General features: G+C 34.7%; 1 protein-coding gene across 1 annotated transcript; it reads left to right on the top strand.

The window, feature by feature from the left end:
* The first annotated feature begins 20,527 nt into the window (after window positions 1–20,527).
* On the top strand, window positions 20,528–21,532 carry LOC131054589 (F-box/kelch-repeat protein At1g80440-like). Its single transcript, XM_057989130.2, has one exon. The coding sequence runs from the start codon at window positions 20,528–20,530 to the stop codon at window positions 21,530–21,532; it is 1,005 nt and encodes a 334-aa protein (XP_057845113.1).
* The last annotated feature ends 236 nt before the right edge of the window (window positions 21,533–21,768 follow it).

Raw genomic sequence — 21,768 nt, 5'->3', positions numbered from 1 at the left:
AGGAAATAGTATTAATTTCTTTGGATTATGCACATTCTCCAATGACTGAAATGATGCCCATGATGGATGCTTAACAATCTCCAAGCCAATGTTGTGAGGTGACAAATATTGATATGATGGATCAAGTAACATAGAAGATTCAAGATCAGGGACCACAGATGTATGGTGATAGCTATACCAATTTGAATATGATACTTGTGTAAGTGATGATGAATGAGATAGATTAAAATCATAACGATCTATAGAATGTATCATGATAGAGCTTGATGTAGGAAAGGCAAGAGAAAGATCCAAAGATGGTAATGAGGTGACAACAATGATGATGTTATTTTCATCATATAAAAGACTGATATCCTCAAATGTGTCCTTCTTCATCAGATTGTTCTTCATCAATGGGTTTATCTTCATATTCTCCTTCTTATGATCCTTTCTCATGTTGAGCAGTCTGAGTAGAGGATTCACCTTGATCTTTGCCTCTACTTTTTCCCACAATTAACTTGTACTTTGGAACCTGTTGCAAAGTAGCAAGATCTCACCTATTCTTTATTCTAAGCTAAGATTTCTTACTAAGAGGTCTAGCAGTATCATCCTCTAACCCAACATTGAATGGTTTCAATTGAATCCCTTTTTGTGACAGTCAAACATTGGTGTTTGGGAGGATTCTTCGGAATCTAGATCTTATGGAATTTATGGTATCCACCAGTGACATTTCTTGAAAGAAGTTGTGTATGGATTTTTCTTTCTACATGAGAAGCTATAAAACTATAGAGAATAGATTCACTAGTGTGTGTGTAGTGAGGTAATGTTATAAATTATTTGACAACTTCGAAGACTTTGAGGTAAGTCACATGTTCAAGGAAGTGAATGAGATCTCTAAAGAGATTTTAAATGTAACTATGGTAAAAATGAATCCAAACTATTATTTTGTAAGTGCAACTAGCATGTAGTAGAATATAGCCATTGATCTCCCGTCTTTCCTTGTAGTAGTAAAAATTAACTGTTCATAAATAATTATAATATTTCATGATATTCAACCTTCTTGCAATCAATTTTCACTCATATGAATTATGTGACATGGGATATCAAATTATGTTTAGACACTCTTGGCTATCAATTATTTTATTTATTTAAAAATATTTAATTTATTTAATTTTTGTTTCATATAATATAATAAATCTTTAATAAGATTGATGTATTGCATTTTTTATAAATATATTTGAAATATATAAAATAATGATCTTTAATATTTCAAATATTTTTTTTATAAAAATTTTAGTTTAATTAATTTATATTGAAAATATATTTTCTTTCAATATAAATTGAATGAATTAATAATCTATATTTAGAAACTAAAAAACCGCCATATAATTTGAAATATAATATTTTATTAAAATAAACTATTTGAAATACATATTTATAAATATTAAAACTACAATATTTGAGATGCATGCTTCTACATACATTAAAATAAAGGAGTATGGGATTTTAAATATAGAAGTCTAATAAACCATTTGAGATATATATATTTTTTTATAAAAATAAAACCTAAAAACCTACAATATAATTTGAGAGGCATGCAAAAGATGATATACATGTTTCTAGATATGGAAGATCAGGCATTAGAAAAACATGATATAAAAAGCGCTTATAAATATAAAGACCATATATTAAAAGAAAACCTATTAAAGAGATTCAGACACCTCTTGCTTCTGCATACATTAAAATGTAGGTATATCGACCCCTTGGGATGTCCATTGATGATTTTCTTTGGGTCTCTAATGGTTTAGACTCTGATGATGGAAAAGTTGGTGATCAAGGAACCTCTACCATGGTACAATAATTACGTCAAGGCGTAACACTACATTGGCACCCTCCTAGCTTTCTTATCCATGTCATTTTATGACTAGACAACAGATAATTCAAAAATAAATTAAAGACAAATCTCAATTAAAAGGCAACTTCCTATTACTATTATTTATTAAATGAAAAAATAAATTATATTTTTAAATTTAGATTTAAAAGAAGAAAATCTAAATTAAAAAGAAACAAATCTAAATTAAAAAGAAATTTATTATTATTATTTATTAAATGAAAAAATTAAATTATATTTTTAAATCTAGATTTGAAAGAAATTAAAGAAACTTCTATTTCACATTCTAAAACAAGACTAATTCTAATAAATATTAAACATATTAAATTAATTAATATATGCTAAAGGTAAATATTTTTTACGTCTTCTACATAAATTTGCTTTATAAAATATAGGTATGCTAGCTTATATATAGTATATAAGACCTATATTTTAGTTTATGTTTATAAGATGTAATGCAATATATATGTTGCAACTATTTTCCCTTGGAGAGCTTCAAATGTAATTTTAAATTCCAAATAGGGTATGGCTCCCTTGTGCTAATTTTATTGATTAAAAAAAAGTTCTTAAAATAAAATAAAATACCTTTGTATCAATAAATGGAGAAACTAATATTTCTCCATAATGGCATAAAAGGTGTTTAGAGATAACATTTAGTTAAGTGAACGAAAATGGATAGAATCTTTAAAAAAAAGAACCTCTTAAATAAATAAAATAAAAGAATTCTTAGTAAAAAATATGATGATTTGAAGATAACTTTGTTGTTTATGATACAAATCTACATCTTTATTATTTGATTCTTAAGTCTTTAGTGCATCTATATATAGTTGTGCTTATGCATGCAAAGAACACATAGGAAAAAAATTAATAATTAATTGATCAATTGGTGCTAATAATAGTTCATTCTAATCTAGATGTGAAAATGTGCGAAAAAAGGCAGAGAACGTATCAAGCGATTTTTTCATCTCGATTTCCTCTGAGGAAATCGCCAGATCTTCTCCACCAACAATGGTTTTTTGAGCGGACTAAATATGCACTTGGTTATGGTAACCCGGGGATTAGGGTGCCCCTGTCTCAGGAGCAGGCGGATTGGCAAGTGGTGAAACCTAAGAGGGCTCACAGGGAAGCCATGATAAACCCTCCAAGGGTCGCGATTGGCAGGGATTGCGGCCATGGCAATTCTACGCCGACCACTTTCAATAAGTTCAATAAGTTGCAAAAGCTTGAGGAAGGTTATTTAAAACCATATCCCCGGGATACCCTTTTTTTAGAATATAACAATAGAAGCAAAATTATTAAACCTAGAAGGCTGGCTCAGCCTCAATCTGAACCTAAAGCTTCTTTTAGCAAGGGTAAGACAGCCCAATTGCCTTCTAAACCCTTAATGGCGAGATCGGGTTCAAACAGGGACCCTAACATAGACCTGGTCAATGTTTTAGAGATTAATGAGAATCTGGTTAAGTGGATTCAACAATCTTGCAAGGCCTTCGGAGTTTTTGCGAGATGGCAGGGTCTTGGAATCTCATCGGAGGCTATCACAGATTGGTTTATGTCATCCTTCAATTGGATAGTAAGTATTGCTATCCTGTCCAAAGGTTTTATGTATATTGATTGTGGTAATTCAAGACACAAGAAGGAACTCTTAACATGTAAATCTTCGACTTTCAAAGGTTATGATTTTTGTTTTTTAGATTGGATTCCGAATTTCAACCCTAATAAGATGCAATCTCTAAAGATAGATAGACTGGTATTGATACCTAACCTCCCAATTAAATTAATGGATATTGAAATTATTAGAAAAATTGGTAACCACATTGGCAAATTTGTAGAACTAAGTGACAAATATAGGAAGTATGTGAATTGTGTGATGATAATTAATATGAACATTAGTGTTAAAACCTTAAAACCTATTGAGATTAAATTAGGGGTATCATCCTTCCTTGTCTATCCTGAATTATTCAAAGGGATTCTTGATCTAGACCCGACATCAACTCCAACTCTACCTCCTTCTCATTTGAGATCCAGTAGGATTCCTGGAATTGACATGTTTTAATCTAGATAAGGGGGATTTTGTGGTTGAGGAAATCCCTTTGCCATCTAGGCATTTTGAGGAAACTAAGGACGCTGATGATATTGAAGAAGGAGAATTTATCATTAACAAGGGATAGGATGATTGTTTGATTCCCCTAGGGGTTTCAATAGAAGTAAAATTAGTCCCTTCAGAGCAACCACTGGTGAAGGATTTGTGTCCCCGTATTCAGGATAAAGGATCCGAGTATGAAAAGCCGACAACACAAGATAAGGATATTGAGGAAAGTGGGGTAGCAAAGGAATATAGTCCATCCTAGATTAGTGAACCAGTGGTGGCAGAAGTGGCAGAGAAAGAACAAGTAGAAAGGGAAGTCAACATTATTGCCAACTTTATTGGGGAAGAAGTAGTTAATGACTTAATGGAATAGTTTGTTGATGAGGTTTGTGACTCCAAAGAATTGGATAGGAAGAGGGAGATTTATGTGAAAAAATTATTGGATCGAACCAGAGTTAATATGGAAATAGAGAAATTATTCATTGACCTAGAAAATTTAGAAAATGAGAACCCAAACTTTCTAGGCATCCATAATATAGAGGAGAGAAAAGACCCTCTTGATTGCACCAAGCCCATTAAAAGGAGAGGGAGGAGATCCCTTGCTGAATTAAGAGCCAAAGATGGGGAAGCTATAGGCCAACCAAAAATATCATCACTATTTAATGTAGGGGAGGGAAGTTCCTCCCCACTGAGCCATGAAACTCTTATCATGGAATGTTAGGGTTATGAATGCCCCTAACAAGCAGTGTATCATAAAACATTGTATCTCTAAATCAAAACCAGACATAATTCTAATCCAAGAAACTAAAATGAACTCAACCGAGATTGACCTCTTTGAAAAGAAATAAGGTTTTAGAAAATTGAAGTATTCCACAGCTCAAGGGGCTTCAGGAGGCTTAGCAATCATCTGGGATCCTAGATATTGCACTTTTACACCATCAGAGATAAAAAAAAATTGGATAGGCGGGAAGGTAAACTTATATAATAATAAGTTAAGATTTAACCTGATCAATGTATATGGTCCTATACAGAACATGGATAAAGCCCGAGTCTGGTTGGAGCTTGAGTCTTTCCTAAGAGACAATTTGAATGTGATGTGTATTATTGGAGGAGATTTAAATGCCATCACTAAGGCATCAGAAAAAAGAGGAGGTAGTAACAAGCTACCTACCATGGCATTAGACTTCAATAATTGGATCAATTGGAATTCTCTGTTGGAAATCCAGACAACATAGAACACCTTTACTTGGAACAACAGGAGGAAAGGCTTTATTAATATTGCTGAAAATCTCGATAGGTTTTTTATCCATGGAGGGATTATGAATTTCAATTACACTATGGAAGTAGAGATCCTTCCTTTATCTGGTTCTGACCATTATGCACTCCAACTTAACATTTTGGCAGACCAAGGACCAAGAAACTACCCATTCAAATTTAAGAACATGTGGTATAAGGATGATAACATCATCAACCTGATTGAACAATGGTGGAGTGAATCATTATTCACAGGCTCAAAGATGTATATTGTTGCAAATAAGATGAAGGTAATCAAGAGGAAGCTCTTGGAGTGGAATAGAGAGCACTTTGGTAACATCTTTGATAAGAAACTGCTAGTAGAAAAGGACCTCAAAGATGTTAATAGGGAAGTTTTGGATCAAGGGATGGATGAACCTCTCTTCTTAAAGGAAATTTTTTTACTAACTGAGTATGAAAGGATTCTGGCTAAAGAAGAAATCTTCTGGAAACATAAATCCAGGGAAACATGGTTGAAAGATGGTGATCGCAACACAAAGTTCTTTCATAACAGCACCAAGTAGAGAAGATGCGTAAATCAAATCTCTAACATTAAGAACCACCAAGGAATTAATCTAGAAGGCTCGTTAGAGGTGGAAGTGGAGGCAGTGAGGTTTTTTGAAGGCATCCTTAACAATACTACTAGTTCAAACCTTAGAGGCCAACATAACATAATTAGAAATATTCCAAAACTCATTGATGCAAAACACAATAGCTATCTGCTCGAGAAGTTTACAGAGGAGGAGGTCAAATCTGCCCTCATGAAAATGAATCCAGATAAGGCTCCGGGCCCAAATGGCTTCCCAACCAGTTTCTTCCAAAAATGCTAGGAATTTATGGGTCCAGAGGATAACGGGGGCCTCAAAAGGTGTTAGAAACTCAGGCAAGATAGTGAAGGAGATCAACAATACTTTCTTAGTTCTGATTCTGAAAAAAGAGAAACCTGATAGCTTTAATGAATATAGGCCCATAGCCCTGTGTAATACCCTTTATAAACTACTTACCAAAACTCTAGCAATTAGACTTCAGAAACTTCTCCTTATCATCATTAGCGAAGAACAAACAGGCTTTGTGCTTGATAGATCAATCTATGATGGGGTAATCATAGCCTAGGAAGCTATTCAATCAATCTAGCTTAATGGAGCACCAAGCTTGCTGGTCAAATTAGATATTAGTAAATATTATGACAAAGTAGATTGGAGATTTTTTATGTAAATTTTTGGAAGCATTTGGCTTTACCAAATCTTGGATCAACCTTATTTTTGAATGTATATCCACCCCCAAATTCTTTATCATGGTCAATGGCACTCCTAAAGGTTTTCTTAGTTGCTCTAGGGGCCTTAGGCAACGCGACCCTATGTCTCCTTTCCTCTTCAACATAATGGCAGAGGCTCTTGGTAGGTCTATCTCAAAGGCTAGGGTAGAGGGGGGAATCATAGGTTTACCCATTACTAGTGGTCTAACTCCCGTTACCCACCAACAATTTGTTGATGACACAATGCTTTTTGGGCGAGGCGACATTAGGGAAGCAAGGGCCTTCAAAGGTATCCTCAAATCCTTCATGGAAGCCTAGGGTCAAGAGGTTAACTTGGTGAAGTCAGTCGTGTTCATGTTTAACATAGAATCCGCATCCGAGGAAGAGATATGTAGGGTCTTGGAGATCAAGCCTAGTCTCCTCCCTTGCAAATATTTAGGCATCCCTCTGGATAAGGGAAACAGGTCTTCTAAGTCGTGGGACCACATGGTGGAAAAAATAAAGATGAAAATTAACACTTGGAAAGGGAAATGGTTGTACTCGACAGGCAGGGCAACCTTGGTTAAATCAGTTCTGGTTGCAATGCACATTTACCAACTTTCTTATTACAATGCATCTGCAAATAAACAGGATGAGCTAAATAAACACCTTAGGACTTTCTTTTGGAAAGGTGCTAGTGAAGAAAATAAATTATCACTTCTATCATGGGATAAGATTTGCAGACCAAAAGAAGAAGGAGGTGTCGGCATTAAAACATATGTGACCAAAGCAGGGCCCTTGGGGCTAAGTTAGTCTGGAGAATGTTCAGGCATCACCATTTAAAATGGGCTAGAATCTTGTACCATAAATACCTTAATAAAGATATCCCTATCCAGATATTTAGAGAAAACAATCTGCCAAGAGGCTCTCACATATGGAACTTTATGCTGGAATGCAAAAATATTATCACAGATAAACTCACTTGGAACCTAGGGTCAGGGGAAGATGCCTTATTTTGGTCTGACTCTTGGGGAGGGTATAAGGAAATCGAGGAAATCCATGACTTTAGGCCTACAAGAGCACTCCTAGAATCAAATAGAGGGAAATTGATAGGGAAGTGAATTTCCTCCTTAGAGGATGGAGTGGGGTGGCAATGGATTGTAAGAGAGGATGAGGATATCCCTTTAAGCGGCATTGACAAACTCATGGCAATTCTTAGAGTGAGAAACATATCCTTTAGTCTAGGCAAGGATAGGCTTGTGTGGGATGGCTCCATGAATGGGGAATATAACTCCAAGGATGGGTATTATCACATCACTAAAGCTCATCTTAGACCAAAGACTGAGCTACCTTTAAAACTCTGCTAGGACAAGTATTTCCTACCCAAGGCTGGAGTCTTCACATGGCTTGCTCTCTAGAATAAGCTCTTGACTGCTAATAAATTCAAGAGGATGGGGTGTGAGGGACCTATTAGATGCCCTCTTTGTGAAAAGGATGAAGAAAACACAAACCACCTCCTCCTAAATTGCAGCTATGCTAACCAATGTTGGGTATGGTTTACCCAGAAACTAGGCTGGTCCTCTGCCTTTCCCCAAACTATTTTAGGAATGCTCAAAGCCTAGCCCATCTTGAGAAGAGGTTGTCTTTTTGAAGGCTTATGGATTTCTCTTCCATCTTCCATAATTTGGGAATTATGGAAGGAAAGGAATATGTGTCTTTTCAAAAATGAAAATTAGAGGTGAATTGGGTAATCAACAAAATTGAGGCTTCTATGATCGAAAGAATTAACAGTTTGATCAACTTTGGTCTAAAGAAGAATGCTACTATAACTTATTGGGATGAGAAGATGAAGGGGATATGGGCAGGACTATCCATCCCACCCTTTATTGGGGATGGCCCTGAAGTTAATCTTAGGAAATGAGCTGCATGTAAGTGGCATCCTCCAGGTAAGGGATGGCTGAAGCTAAACTTTGATAGAGCCTCTCGGGGCAACCCAGGGGTGGCAGGAATAGGTTTCTCTATCCATAACTAGGAAGGAAGTAAATTGCCCTCAAGGTCCACCCTATAGGTAACAAGACTAATAACTGGGTTGAATTGGTCGCCCTACTAGAAGGCCTTAATCTTTGCAAAAAGATGGCAGTGAAGAATTTGGATATTGAAGGGGACTCATCAATTATTATCAATGCACTAAGAAAAGGTAGTATTCCTAATTGGAGACTCAACTCTCTTTTGACATGGTCCATTGAGTTATGCAAGGGTTTTGAGAGATTCACAATCAATCATATCTATAGGGAACGAAACAAAAGGGATGATGAGTTAGCTAACTTGGGAGCGGATGGGATTCATCTTCCTTGAAGCTCTTTCTTAGGTCTTCTCTTAATGGTCGGACAACATCTCATGCAAACAAGGAAACAACTAATTAGTTAAGCTGACTCACTTAGGAGCAGCAGTCATGAAGTTTAAAATCCTAGGCAAAACCATCATATATACACTCACTTTATACATATATATATGTATATATATTTATATATACCCTCATTTATATATATTCATATATATATTATATATATATACTCCCATTTAGATATAGATACATACTCTCATATTTGGATATATATACATGTATATGGATTTATATATATATAAATTATGTGTCACACATATATATACATATAATTACATATATATGCATATAGATGATGATATTCATAGGAGCCAGATTTATATACAGGCATTCCCATACAAATTCATATAGGTGTATATATATATATATATATATATATATATATATATACATATATACATATACACACACACACACATATATATATATATACACATATACATATATGTATTATACATATATACATATACATATGTATATGCTATATATATACATATATATACATATGTGTATATGTTATATATGTGTGTGTGTGTGTGTGTGTGTGTGTGTGTGTGATATATCGATATACACCTATATCTTTATATCCGCCTACCCTCTCATTATATAGGTATACAATTATCACCTATATTCAAATTAGCAGTTTTTGTCATATATATAGGTATGCACTCAAGTCATAATCCAATATACCCTGCTAGATATCAATATGGTTATATACATAAAGTATAGAGTTATTTGTATATGTATAAACCATTATACAAAGATATACACATAATCTATTCATATGTATATATATTTTTGATATATAGTATCAGATAATACGTAATATTTTATGACTAGTAGTATGCAACGGTATATAGGAATATGCATATGAATATATACATGTATTCATATATATCATTCCAACTAAAATATATATACATGGATATATAGGTATTTATATTTTCATATTCATTGCATATTAATAGGAATTAAATTTTATGAATCCCCTTAGGGTTAGCCTTATCTTCTTCTATAAAGCCTTCTAGGCTTAGTTTAGCCTTTTTTAGCATTAAGCTTTGGCTGTTTTAGCCTAAGTTTTGGCTTTTAGCTTAAGCTTTGGATTTCCTTTTTCGGATGTCCTTCGTCAGCAACTCCTCCTCAATAAGTACCAATGTGATGGTACTCTAGTGTCACACATATATATACCTATAATTACATATATATGCATATATATGATAGTATTCATAGGAGTCAGATTTATATACAGTCATTCCCATACAAATTCATATAGGTATATGTATTTATATATTCTCAGCCACTCATTCATATATATATTCCCATACTAGAGTACCGTCGCATTGATATTAATCGATCTCAAGGATACTCAAGCCTTCAGTCATAGCAAGAGTGTCACATCCTCATTACTAGAGTACCATCACATTGGTACTTATCAAGGAGGAGTTGCTGATGAAGGACATTCAAAAAAGGAAAGCCAAATCTTAAGCTAAAAGCCAAAACTTAGGCTAAAACAGCCAAAGCTTAATGCTAAAAAAGGCTAAACTAAGCCTAGAAGGCTTTATAGAAGAAGATAAGGCTAACTCTAAGGGGATTCATAAAATTTTATTCCTATTAATATGAAATGAATATGAAAATATAAATACCTATATATGCATGTATATATATTTTAGTTGGAATGATATATATGAATAGATGTCTATATACATATGCATATTCCTATATACCGTTGCATACTGCTAGTCATAAAATCTTACATATTATCTGATACTATATATCAAAAATATATATACATATGAATAGATTATGTGTATATCTTTGTATAATGGTTTATACATATACAAATAACTCTATACTTTATGTATATAACCGTATTGATATCTAGTAGGGTATATTGGATTATGACTTGAGTGCATACCTATATATATGATAGAAACTGCTAATCTGAATATAGGTGATAATTGTATACCTATATAATGAGAGGGTAGGATCCACCTACCCTCTCATTATATAGGTATACAATTATCATCTATATTCAGATTAACAGTTTCTGTCATATATATAGGTATGTATATATATATGTATATATATATATATATATATATATATACATATATATATATATATATGAATGAGTGGTTGAGAATATATAAATACATATAACTATATGAATTTGTATGGGAATGACTGTATATAAATTTGACTCCTATGAATATCATCATATATATGCATATATATGTAATTATATGTATGTATATGTGTGACACATAATTTATATTTAGAAACTTACAAACTATTATATAAATTGAAATATAATTTTTTTATTAAAATAAACTATTTGAAATACATATTTATAAATATAAAAACTAAGGGGTTTGAGATGCATGCTTCTACATATAAAAGATGAGTCATTAAAATAAAAGATTGGGATCTCACTATTCTAAAAAAATATAATCTCCTACAAAAAGAAATATATGGTGAATGACTACAAAAGACTGTGAATAATTGCGAAAGATAGTGTGAATGACTGCAAATTTTCAGAGGATGCGAAACATTGCGATTTAGGAGTCTGCAAAACTAGGTCAACGATGATTCTCAACTCGCCCCTGCCGATGTGGACACCCCCTGCGCACGTAGACTAGTGAAGGTGGTGGAGGAGACCGCTCTCCTCCAGGTGGTTTGAGCCTTCTAACTTAAATATCTTCTTTATTTCAGTTGTGTTTTTTTGCTTACTAGATGTTTTACTAGTTGCTTGCGATCGCATTTAAGACTATACCGCCCCCGCGTGAGCACTGTGCTCAGCCTTTAATGGAGCCTGAGGATGTTATTGTCCCAGACCCACCGCCTAACCCTAAACTCTCACTGTCAAAACCTAAGAGATCCTTCTCAGACATCGTCGCAGGTCCTAGGGATGATGTTACCTATGATAGGAACGCTAAGTTCATGGTTGGCTTCACTCGACCCGATGGAGAAGGTAAGACCTCAACCATCTCCATCGATCTCTCCTCAATTTTACCTAATCATTATATGTCTAAATAAATCTTGAATGAGAAGAATAGATTAAGACACAACAATTTTCTTTGCCGTTGTAGATATTGAAAAATGCCCCCCCCCAAAAAAAAATTTTTGGACAATTGGTTCCATAATTTTTGGAATTTAAAACTTGGATTCAGATTTTCATTTTGTAGGCAAATTCAGAAGGGTTTATTTATCATTTCTTTCACCTCACCAGAAACACAGGCTGAGGTCCTGAAAAAACAATATTGGGCCATAGGAAACACTTCCTTCTGTGCCCTTGCTTGGTCACCCGAAGCCATCAACGAGGAAATTATGGCTCTCTCATGCCCTAGGTGGCTCCTACTTAAAGATGTCCCGCCATTCCTATGGCACTTCCTACCCCAAATCATCGAACCTGTGGGCAAGTTCGTCAGGACAGATGATTCTAACAAACTTATCCCCCATCTTGATGCACGAATGTTGGTTTCAATCAAACCAAGAATTGATATACCCGATATCCTGAATCTTAAGATAGAAAATGAGGTGTATTTATACCCTTTAGAAACCCTAGGAGGGCTAAATGCTTGTTTTCTATTAAAAAAGAAGGGCACCAACGTAAAAATTGCCCTATTATTAAAAAAAGAACTGCTGAAAACAAGGCTGGTCCTTCCAAAGGTGACCCTCGTAATCCTAAAAACACCGACTCAATGCTGCCGGTGAATGGAATCGATACCGACCCTCCACCTGTTAACAACCCCCTTGTAAATAGTATGAACAATCCACTTAATGCAATGGTAGGTTGTGTAAACTCTGCCTCGGGCCTGAGCGACGAATACCCTAGCCTAGGTTGCGCCAATGTAAACCCCCTCCAACCAATACCCACCCCCCTTGTTGCCTTTTCTATGGACACCACCGAATCCCCCTCCAATGATAGCTTCCCATTAGCTATCAGCAAAAAACGATGAAGGAAAAATATGCAAGAAATTTTGGCGACTGATAAAATGTGATCTGGAACTAAACAGAGCAAGGCTAGGAAAAATACCTCCTCCCAGTCTTTGGACCACCCAAACGTCAAATCTATGATTAAAAACCTTGAGGGCACCATCCTTGGCAACGCTGCTACAGACTCTGGTTCTGGTTCTATTGAATTGACTCATAGACCTGGTACTCCCCTAAGCTCCTCCTCTATGATTCCCACTCCAGCGCCTCCCCTGGATCTTGATAACACTACTGACAAGTGTGGTGTCCCCAAGGTGTTTAATGAAATTGATGACTTTGCGTGATCCAAATCATTCCTGCTAACACTACAACTACCCCTGAGATGTTCCCTAGTGTGCTCCCCTCCTTCAAATTGACATATGAGTCTTGCACAGGATATAATAAATCAAGTCTTCTAGGCCAGAATGGGGAAGGGATCTTGGATCCCCTAAACTGGTTCCTCCCCTAGTGAGGAGGAGGAAGACTGGTTGCATCATGGCTCCATGACCAATAAAAAAGGGAGGCCCTTTGTCTCAAAGAATAAGAAAAAGGGGACTAATCCCCCCACAACTCTTAACACCCCTATGAATCCTTCCAGCTCTAAGGCTGGCAGCTACTCCTTAACCCCCTCTCAGTAATGATGAAATTTATTTCTTGGAATGTGCAAGGGTTGGAGTCACCAAACAAAAAGTTTATCATGAAAAGACTCCTTGACTTACATAAGGATACAAATTTTCTACTATTACAAGAACTAAAAGCTACTGAATTTACCCTTGAAACTACACTCAACTTTGTCTAGAAGGATGCCATTAAAATCTACTCTAATCACCCTAGAGGCAAGGGAGGTGTTGGACTCCTTATCAACCCCAAATGGTCCAAACTCATTACTGATAAGGGCATCTCCCCCTACAATAGGGTTGTCTGGACCTCCATCAATCTGAAGGGCACTCACTTTGGGATCTGCTCTATGTATGCTGCTAATGGTTACAGAGATAAGATTGTCCTATGGGATAGGCTTAGATCCCTCCTAGACATCCCCTGGATAATTGCAGGGGATTTCAATATGGTTGAAAATAGTTTTGACAAAACTTGTGGCCTACCCTTTACGTGGAATAGTTCAGAAAGGGAGCACTAGAACAGGCTGAAACTGCATAAATCCCTATTTGATCCATTGGAGGATCTTAGACATTCCCCCCTCGACCTCTGGCATAATAGGTGCAACTATCAAAAGGGAGAGAGTAGGATCTACTCCAGGCTGGACCGATTCTACGCTAATAAAGAGAGTTTCTCCTTCTCACCTAATGCCCAAGGTAGGCCTATTTCTGTTTTCCCTATGGCCCTATCTGACCATCACCATGTTATGGCTCTTATTAATATTAGAAATACTATGAGTACCTAGGTCAACAAACCTTGTAAGTTTATGCTGAACACCTCCCTCCTCAAGGATTAGGATGTCCTGATTGCATGCATCTCATAAGACTCCTTAACTATTGAAATAATCTCCTCTCCTCTCATACTGATAGATGGAACCTTAATGTGAACTCCTGGCAAAAAACCCTACAGACTATAGGGCAAAAAAGGCAAAAGACTTTAGATTTGCTGAAAAATCGCTTACTAGCCAGCTCCTTTCCTTAGAACTTGATGCCCAAAACAACTCTAGTTGCATTCATAGGGCTGCTAGTGTCACGCTTGCTAGAGAAGCTCTCAAAAAACACCAACAAGTTAAGATCCATGGGGCTATGGTGAGGGCTCGCACCCACTGGCTACAATTTGGAGACAAGGGCTCCAAATTCTTCTTTAACCTTCTCAAGCACAAACAAGCCAAGGAAAAGATTGATAGGCTGATTATCGACAATAAAGAAATTATTGACCTCCCCAGTATCAAAGATGCTTTTGAACTATTCTACAAAAACCTGTTCACCTCTGAAGACAATGCCAAGGCTAAGGACATTAGGGACAAGTGAAAAACCATGATCCCCACTAGGATATCCCCTGAGGACTCCATCCTGCTCAACCAAAGGGTATCTGCTGAGGAAATTACTCCTGCTATCAACTCCCTGAAACTTGACAAAGCACCGAGCCCAGATAGCTTCCCCATTGAATTCTACAAGGCCAATCTAGAATGGATTACCATTGACCTACATGGTGTTTATTCTGAGGCTTTTGACAATGGTACCCTTGGTCCTAACATTAATAAGGGGACAATCAAGCTGATACCCAAGGATGGGGATAGGGCCTTAATTAAGAACTGGAGGCCTATCACCCTCCTCAATGTCTCCTATAAAATTTTGGCCAAAGTTATAGCCCTTCGACTTGAAAAGCTCCTTGCGAAGTTCATCTGCCCCACCCAAACAGGCTTTATCAAGGGTAGATATATCCTCAAAAACGTCATTACAAGCTAGGAAGCCATGGATTGGGCTAGAGCCTCTAACCAAGACACTGTTATGTTCCTACTGGACTTTGAAAAAGCATATGACTAGGTGGAATGGGACTTTGTCATCATGATGCTACAAGCCTTTGGGTTTCTGATTAACTTCTGCAAATATGTTAAGGTCCTTCTCCAGGACACCTTGGCTCAGATTGAGGTCAATGGATCCTTATCCCAGAACTTTCAACTTAGTAGATCTATCAGGCAAGATTGCTCACTTGCTCTCACTCTATTTGTCATTGCGTCTGATGCTCTTTACTATCTTCTTAGGGACAACTCTCTATCCCCCTGTGTCAAAGGAATTAAGCTCCCTGACGACTCCAACCTCCTCAACATCTAGTTTACGGATGATACTGCCCTTTTCCTTGAAATTTCACCCCAAAATATAGATAACCTTGTCCAAAAGCTTAAAAACTTTGGTATCATGTCTGGAGCTAAAATCTCCCTTGCCAAATCCACGCTCCTTGGCTGGAAAGAAAAACCCCTGGACTGGCTGATTCCCTACAGGTTTCAATGGGGGGCCCCAACAAAATTGTCTGGTACCTTGGCATCCCTTTTGCTATTTCTCCCTCTCTTAAATATATGTGGCAATGGATAAAGAATAAGATCAACAAAAAGCTACATAGGTGGGATAATAGATTCCTCTCACTTGCTGGAAGAATCCAAGTCTATCAGAAAATCCTCTCCTCTTACAGTGTCTACTACTCCCCTGCCTGGATGTTTAATAACTACCAAATCCTTGATATCCATAAAGCCATAAGGAAATACCTTTGGTCTGATGGCAAAGGTGAGAGAAAAATGCATGCGGTTAAGTGGAAATGGTGTCACATGACTAAAAAAGGGGTGGCCTTGGGCTAAAGGATCTCAAGATCCAAGGTATTGCCCTTGCTACGAAATGGATATTCCATGCCTTAGATGGCATGGAGCCCTAGAAAGTCCTAATTAGAAACAATATTGAGAGAGGCGTCCCTAAGAATGCTAAGTCCTAGAAATCCCTTCCCTTGGCTGACCTAGTGACAAGTCATTTTCCTATTTTCGTGCAAGGCTCATATGTTTTTAAATCCATTTGGAGGGCTTGGGAGCACATTAGACATCTTATTGATAGCCCTAGTGTTAGTAGCAATGGCACCATCCATGGGGAAAGGTCGATTTGGTGGAATCTCTTCCATGCTAGTAAACCCTTATCCCTCACTCAAGGCTGCTCGACCAAACTCTAGGCCAAATCCGGCATCAAGGTCTTCGAGGACTTATTTGAGAATGGTGTCCTAATCAGCTGGGAAGAGCTCAGCATTACCTACAATCTCTCTCCCACCTAGAAAAGAACCTATCATATGATAAAGAATGTCTGCACTGCTCTTGCCTTGCCCTCTTGTACTAATCTGGACTCCCACCGATTCATGGCCCTCAAATGGAAAGATGACTCCCTCCTCCCCAATACTAATTGCCACGCCATTTATGACCTGATCTCCAATGATGACTCCATTATTAATCATGCTAACATGTTGTGGCACCTGGATCTGCCTGACAACTTCTGGTATAAATTCTTTACTCGACTATGGAAAAACCCGATTCCCCCTAAAATATAATGCTTTAAATGGAAGCTTATTATTGATAGGCTCCCAATAAGGAGAAACCCCCTCAGTTTTAATATGTGTTCCATTTGCAGATTACCTGAGATTGGCAGACACATTCTTTTTTACTGCTCCTTCACCAGGGAGGTTTGGCTAATGTTTGGTTTTTGCATCCCTAATCATGTGGATACCCTTAACATTATTTCTAGTTATATTGATGGATTAAAAAAGGACACTAACTTATTCTGGTTTATCTTATCTTCTTATATCCTTTGGTTCATTTGGAAGATGCGAAATGGGGACAAGTTTAATGGCAATGGCAGGTGTCTTACTGAGTCTCTTCGTAGACTCACCTTTTTTAAAATTGCCTCGCAGGTCTCCTTCGTGATGAATGTTGAAAGGCATAAGCTCCTCTAGTTCCTACAAGATGGGCATACAACTATGTTCGTACATGAGATGAAGGATGGCTACGAGTGGAGGAGGCTCGTGAAATACCAATCTTCCTTTGAAGAGGCTCTAAAAAAGCTGATTAAAGAGATCAACAACAACAGGATGCCCGAGGTTGATCACATTGCCATGCTATCCCAGATCCAGGACTGAAAGAAGGTGATTTGGATGGAAGGGACCCAAGGGTGGACCACTTGGATTGATCCTTTCGATCACATCTTGCAGTAGTGCCCAGACTTCCTTTTTTTGCACTGTTCCTTTTTTTTTGACATCGGACTACTCTCTAGTAATGTAACATAGATCCTTGGTGGTTTTGGTGGTTGAGGCGCAGCCTCCCCTGTCTACAGCAGATTGTATTTTGTTTACTCTCGATCTTTAATATAAAAAAAAGATTGGGATCTAATAAGCCATTTGAGATATATATATTTTCTTATAAATATAAAAACTAAAAAACTACTTGAAATGTGATTTTTTTTTATATTTTTAATACAATATTATTATCAAAAAAAACTATTTAAAATACATATTTATAAATATAAAAATAATAATCTTAATTAAAAATAAATTTTAAACTACTTGAAATATGAATTTTTTCATAGATTTTTTAATGCAATTTTTTTTTTGTATAATTTGAGAGGCATGCAAAAGAGATGATATACGTGCTTCTAAATATGAAAGTTGGAGTATTAAAAAAAACATGAGATAAAAAGCGCTTCTAAACTATATTTTTAAATCTAGAATTATAAGAAATTAAAGAAATTTCTATTTCATATTCTAAAATAAGACTAATTATAATAAATATTAATCATATGAAATTAATTAATATATGCTAAAGGTAAAGGTATATATAGATATGCTAACTTATATATAGTATATAAAACCTATGTTTTATTTTATGTTTATAAGATGTAATGCAATATATATGTTGGAACTATTTTTCCTCGGAGAACTTCAAATTTAATTTTAAATTCCAAATAGGGTATGGCTCCTTTGTGCTATTTTTATTGGTAAAAAAAAGTTCTTAAAATAAAATAAAATAAAATACCTTTGTATCAATAAATAGAGAAACTAATATTTCTTCATAATGGCATAAAAGGTGTTTAGAGCTAACATTTAGTTAAATGATTGAAAATGGATAGAATTTATTAAAAAAAAAACCTCTTAAATAAATAAAATAACTAAAGAATAACACTTAAATTAAATAAAAGAATTCTTAGTAAAAAATATGATGATTTGAAGATAACTTTGTAGTTTACGATACAAATTTAATTTTTGTTTCATATAATAAAATAAATATATATTAGGATTGATGTTCAACATTTTTTATAAATATCTATATTAAAAATATGTTTCTATAGAAATTTTAATTTAATTAACCTACATTTAAAATATATAAATATTTTTTATATAAATTAAATTAACTAATAATTTATGTTTAGAAACTTAAAAACTATTATACAAATTGAAATACAATTTTTTTATTAAAATAAACTATTTGAAATACATATTTATAAATATAAAAACTAAGGTGTTTGAGATGCATGCTTAGTCATTAAAATAAAAGATTGGGAGCTTCTAAATATAGAAGTCTAATAAGCCATTATATATATATATATATATATATATATATATATATATACTAAAAAATTACTTGAAATAATTTGTATTTATAAGATGTAATCCCTATGTTTATATTTTATACCTATGTTTTAGTTTATGTTTATAAGATGTAATGGAATATATATGTTGGAACTATTTTCCCTTGAGAATTTCAAATGTAATTTTAAATTTCAAATAGGGTATGGTTCCCTTATGTTACTTTTATTGGTAAATAAAAAAGATCTTAAAATAAAATAAAATACCTTTGTATCAATAAATGGGGAAACTAATCTTTCTCCACAATGACATAAAAGGTGTTTAGAGCTAACATTTAGTTAAGTGAATTAAAATGAATAGAATTTAGGAAAAAAAAACTTCTTAAATAAATAACATGACTAAACGATAACTCTTAAATTAAATAAAAGAATTATTAGTAAAATTAAATAACTCATAAAATAATATTTGTAGGAGGTTTTTTCATTTTTATTTTATTTTATTTAAATATGATGATTTGAAGATAGTAGTTTATGATACATATCTACATCTTTATTATTTGATTCTTTAAGTCTTTAGTGCATCTATATATGGTTGTGCTTATGCATGCAAAGGACACATAAAAAACTATTCAATTAAATTATTATTTTTATTTAAATTTTATTTCAACATTTTTTTATAAATATCTATATTAAAAATATTTTTCTATAGAAATTTTAATTTAATTAACCCACATTTAATATATATATATTTAATATAAATTAAATGAATTAATAATTTATATTTAGAAACTACTAAACTATTATAGAAATTGAAATATATATTTATAAATATAAAAGATCAGTCATTAAAATAAAAGATTGGGAGCTTCTAAATAGAAGTCTAATAAGCCATTTCATATATATATATATATATATATATATATATATATATATATAAATAAGAATTTTAAACTATTTGAAATATGATTTTTTTTGTATATTTTTAATACAATTTTTTTATCAAAATAAATTGTTTGAAATGCATATTTATAAATATAAAAACTAGGTGTTTGAGATACATGCTTTTACATATAATTTGAGAGGCATGCAAAAGAAATATATTTGAAATATATAAAATAATGATATTTATATTTAAAAACATTCTATAGAAATTTTAATTTAATTAATTTATATTGAAAATATTTTTTCTTTTAATATAAATTGAATAAATTAATAATCTATAATTAGAAACTAAAAAATCACCATCTAAATCAAAATAGAATTTTATTATTAAAATAATTTATTTGAAATACATACTTATAAATATAAAAAACTACAATATTTGAGATGCATGCTTCAACATACATTAAAATAAATAAAAAATGAAATTTTTTAAATATAGAAGTCTAATAAACCATTTGATGTATATATATATATATAAACTAAAAAACTACAATATAATTTGAAAGACATGCAAAAGATGATATACATGCTTCTGAATAGGGAAGTTAGAGTAGTTAAAAAAACATGAGATAAAAAGCGCTTATAAAATAAAGATGAGATATGAAAAGAAAAATATATTAAAGAGATTCAGACGCTTTTGCTGTGCAAATTTTGAGTGACATACAAGTTTCTTACTGTAATCGCAATGCAGGGATGTCTGTTTCCTCGTCTGCCAGATGAAATTGGGTGGGAATGTCTGGTGAGGGTGGAGTTGAACTCTCATCACAACCTCACCTGTGTCTGCAAAAGCTGGAACGCCGCATTGAAAAGCCCCCGCTTTTATCAAGACAGAAAAAGATTGAAGATTTCAGAGCAACGGATTTGTATGCTCCAGTACATAGACGGCAATTGGGACATAGTGGTATACGACCTGGAGAAGAACTCCTGCAAAAGTCTACCGCACATTCCCGGTCAAATTTACGACCGCTGTCACTGCCATGTCGTGAAACAAAAACTGGTTTTGATTGGGAATGCCTATGGAAAATGTTTATGGTTTTATGATTTTGCTTGTTCGGAATGGCGGGAGGGTGCCGGAATGCCGGAATGCCGAGATGGATTTGCCTCCGCAGCGGACGAGGAGAGGGGACTGATTTATGTGGGTGGAGGGTTTCGGTCCTCAAAGTATGGCCTCACTAGCGCTTCAGTTTACAATGTGGAGGAGGACAGGTGGGATCTCCTCCCTGATATGAACACCTGTATGGATGACTTTACAGGTGCTTTTGCTGACGCCAAGTTTTATGTAATGGGCGACAATTACTGCCGCACCATTGAGGTTTTTGATTCCTACACAAGAAGCTGGAAAACTATGGAGATCAGATTCAACAGTGTCAGTGCAGTGTGCTTCGTAAGTGCGTTTCAGCGCTTGTACTGCTTTTCTGGTATGGGATTGATTGAATATGACTATACACAAGATAAACTGAACATTGTAGAGACTTTTCCCACGGAGGATTGGCACATAACTATTATTTTCACTGTAGTGGTTGGCCATAACATCTTTATTTGCAGAAGGGATCGCTTTGAAGGTCAAACGTTTTGGTTGCTCACACCTCCAAGTGAGAGAGGAGGAGGAGGAGCATTCAAGTGGACTGGCATTGAGAGACCATTGGGCTCCCAGGGTTACGCTATAAATGCTGCTACCTTGGATCTTTGACTATTTTTCAGCCTGGATTCAGGTGAATTGATGCTTACGCTGGGCTTATTACTATTTTTGGTGAGATTTTTGGTGAATTGGTGAGATTTTTGGTGATGGTGTGCATTCAAGAAGTTGATTTGGGTCCATGCTATATTTTCTATGACATTGTATTGGTCCAATGGTTGATATATGTATCGTGTGATGTAATTTTTTAATTAGGTGTTGAGGGTTTGGGCGACCTTGTAGTCAAGGTT

This window comes from Cryptomeria japonica, chromosome 3 (genome assembly GCF_030272615.1).
Source record: "Cryptomeria japonica chromosome 3, Sugi_1.0, whole genome shotgun sequence".
In the NCBI taxonomy this organism is placed as follows: Eukaryota; Viridiplantae; Streptophyta; class Pinopsida; order Cupressales; family Cupressaceae; genus Cryptomeria; species Cryptomeria japonica.
Note: the sequence above shows the minus strand (reverse complement) of the source record. Positions and strands in the feature narration are given on the sequence as shown.

Coding starts and splice junctions, on each gene's coding strand:
- LOC131054589 (XM_057989130.2), top strand. CDS start 20,528: ATGCAGGGATGTCTGTTTCCTCGTCTGCCAGATGAAATTGGGTGGGAA.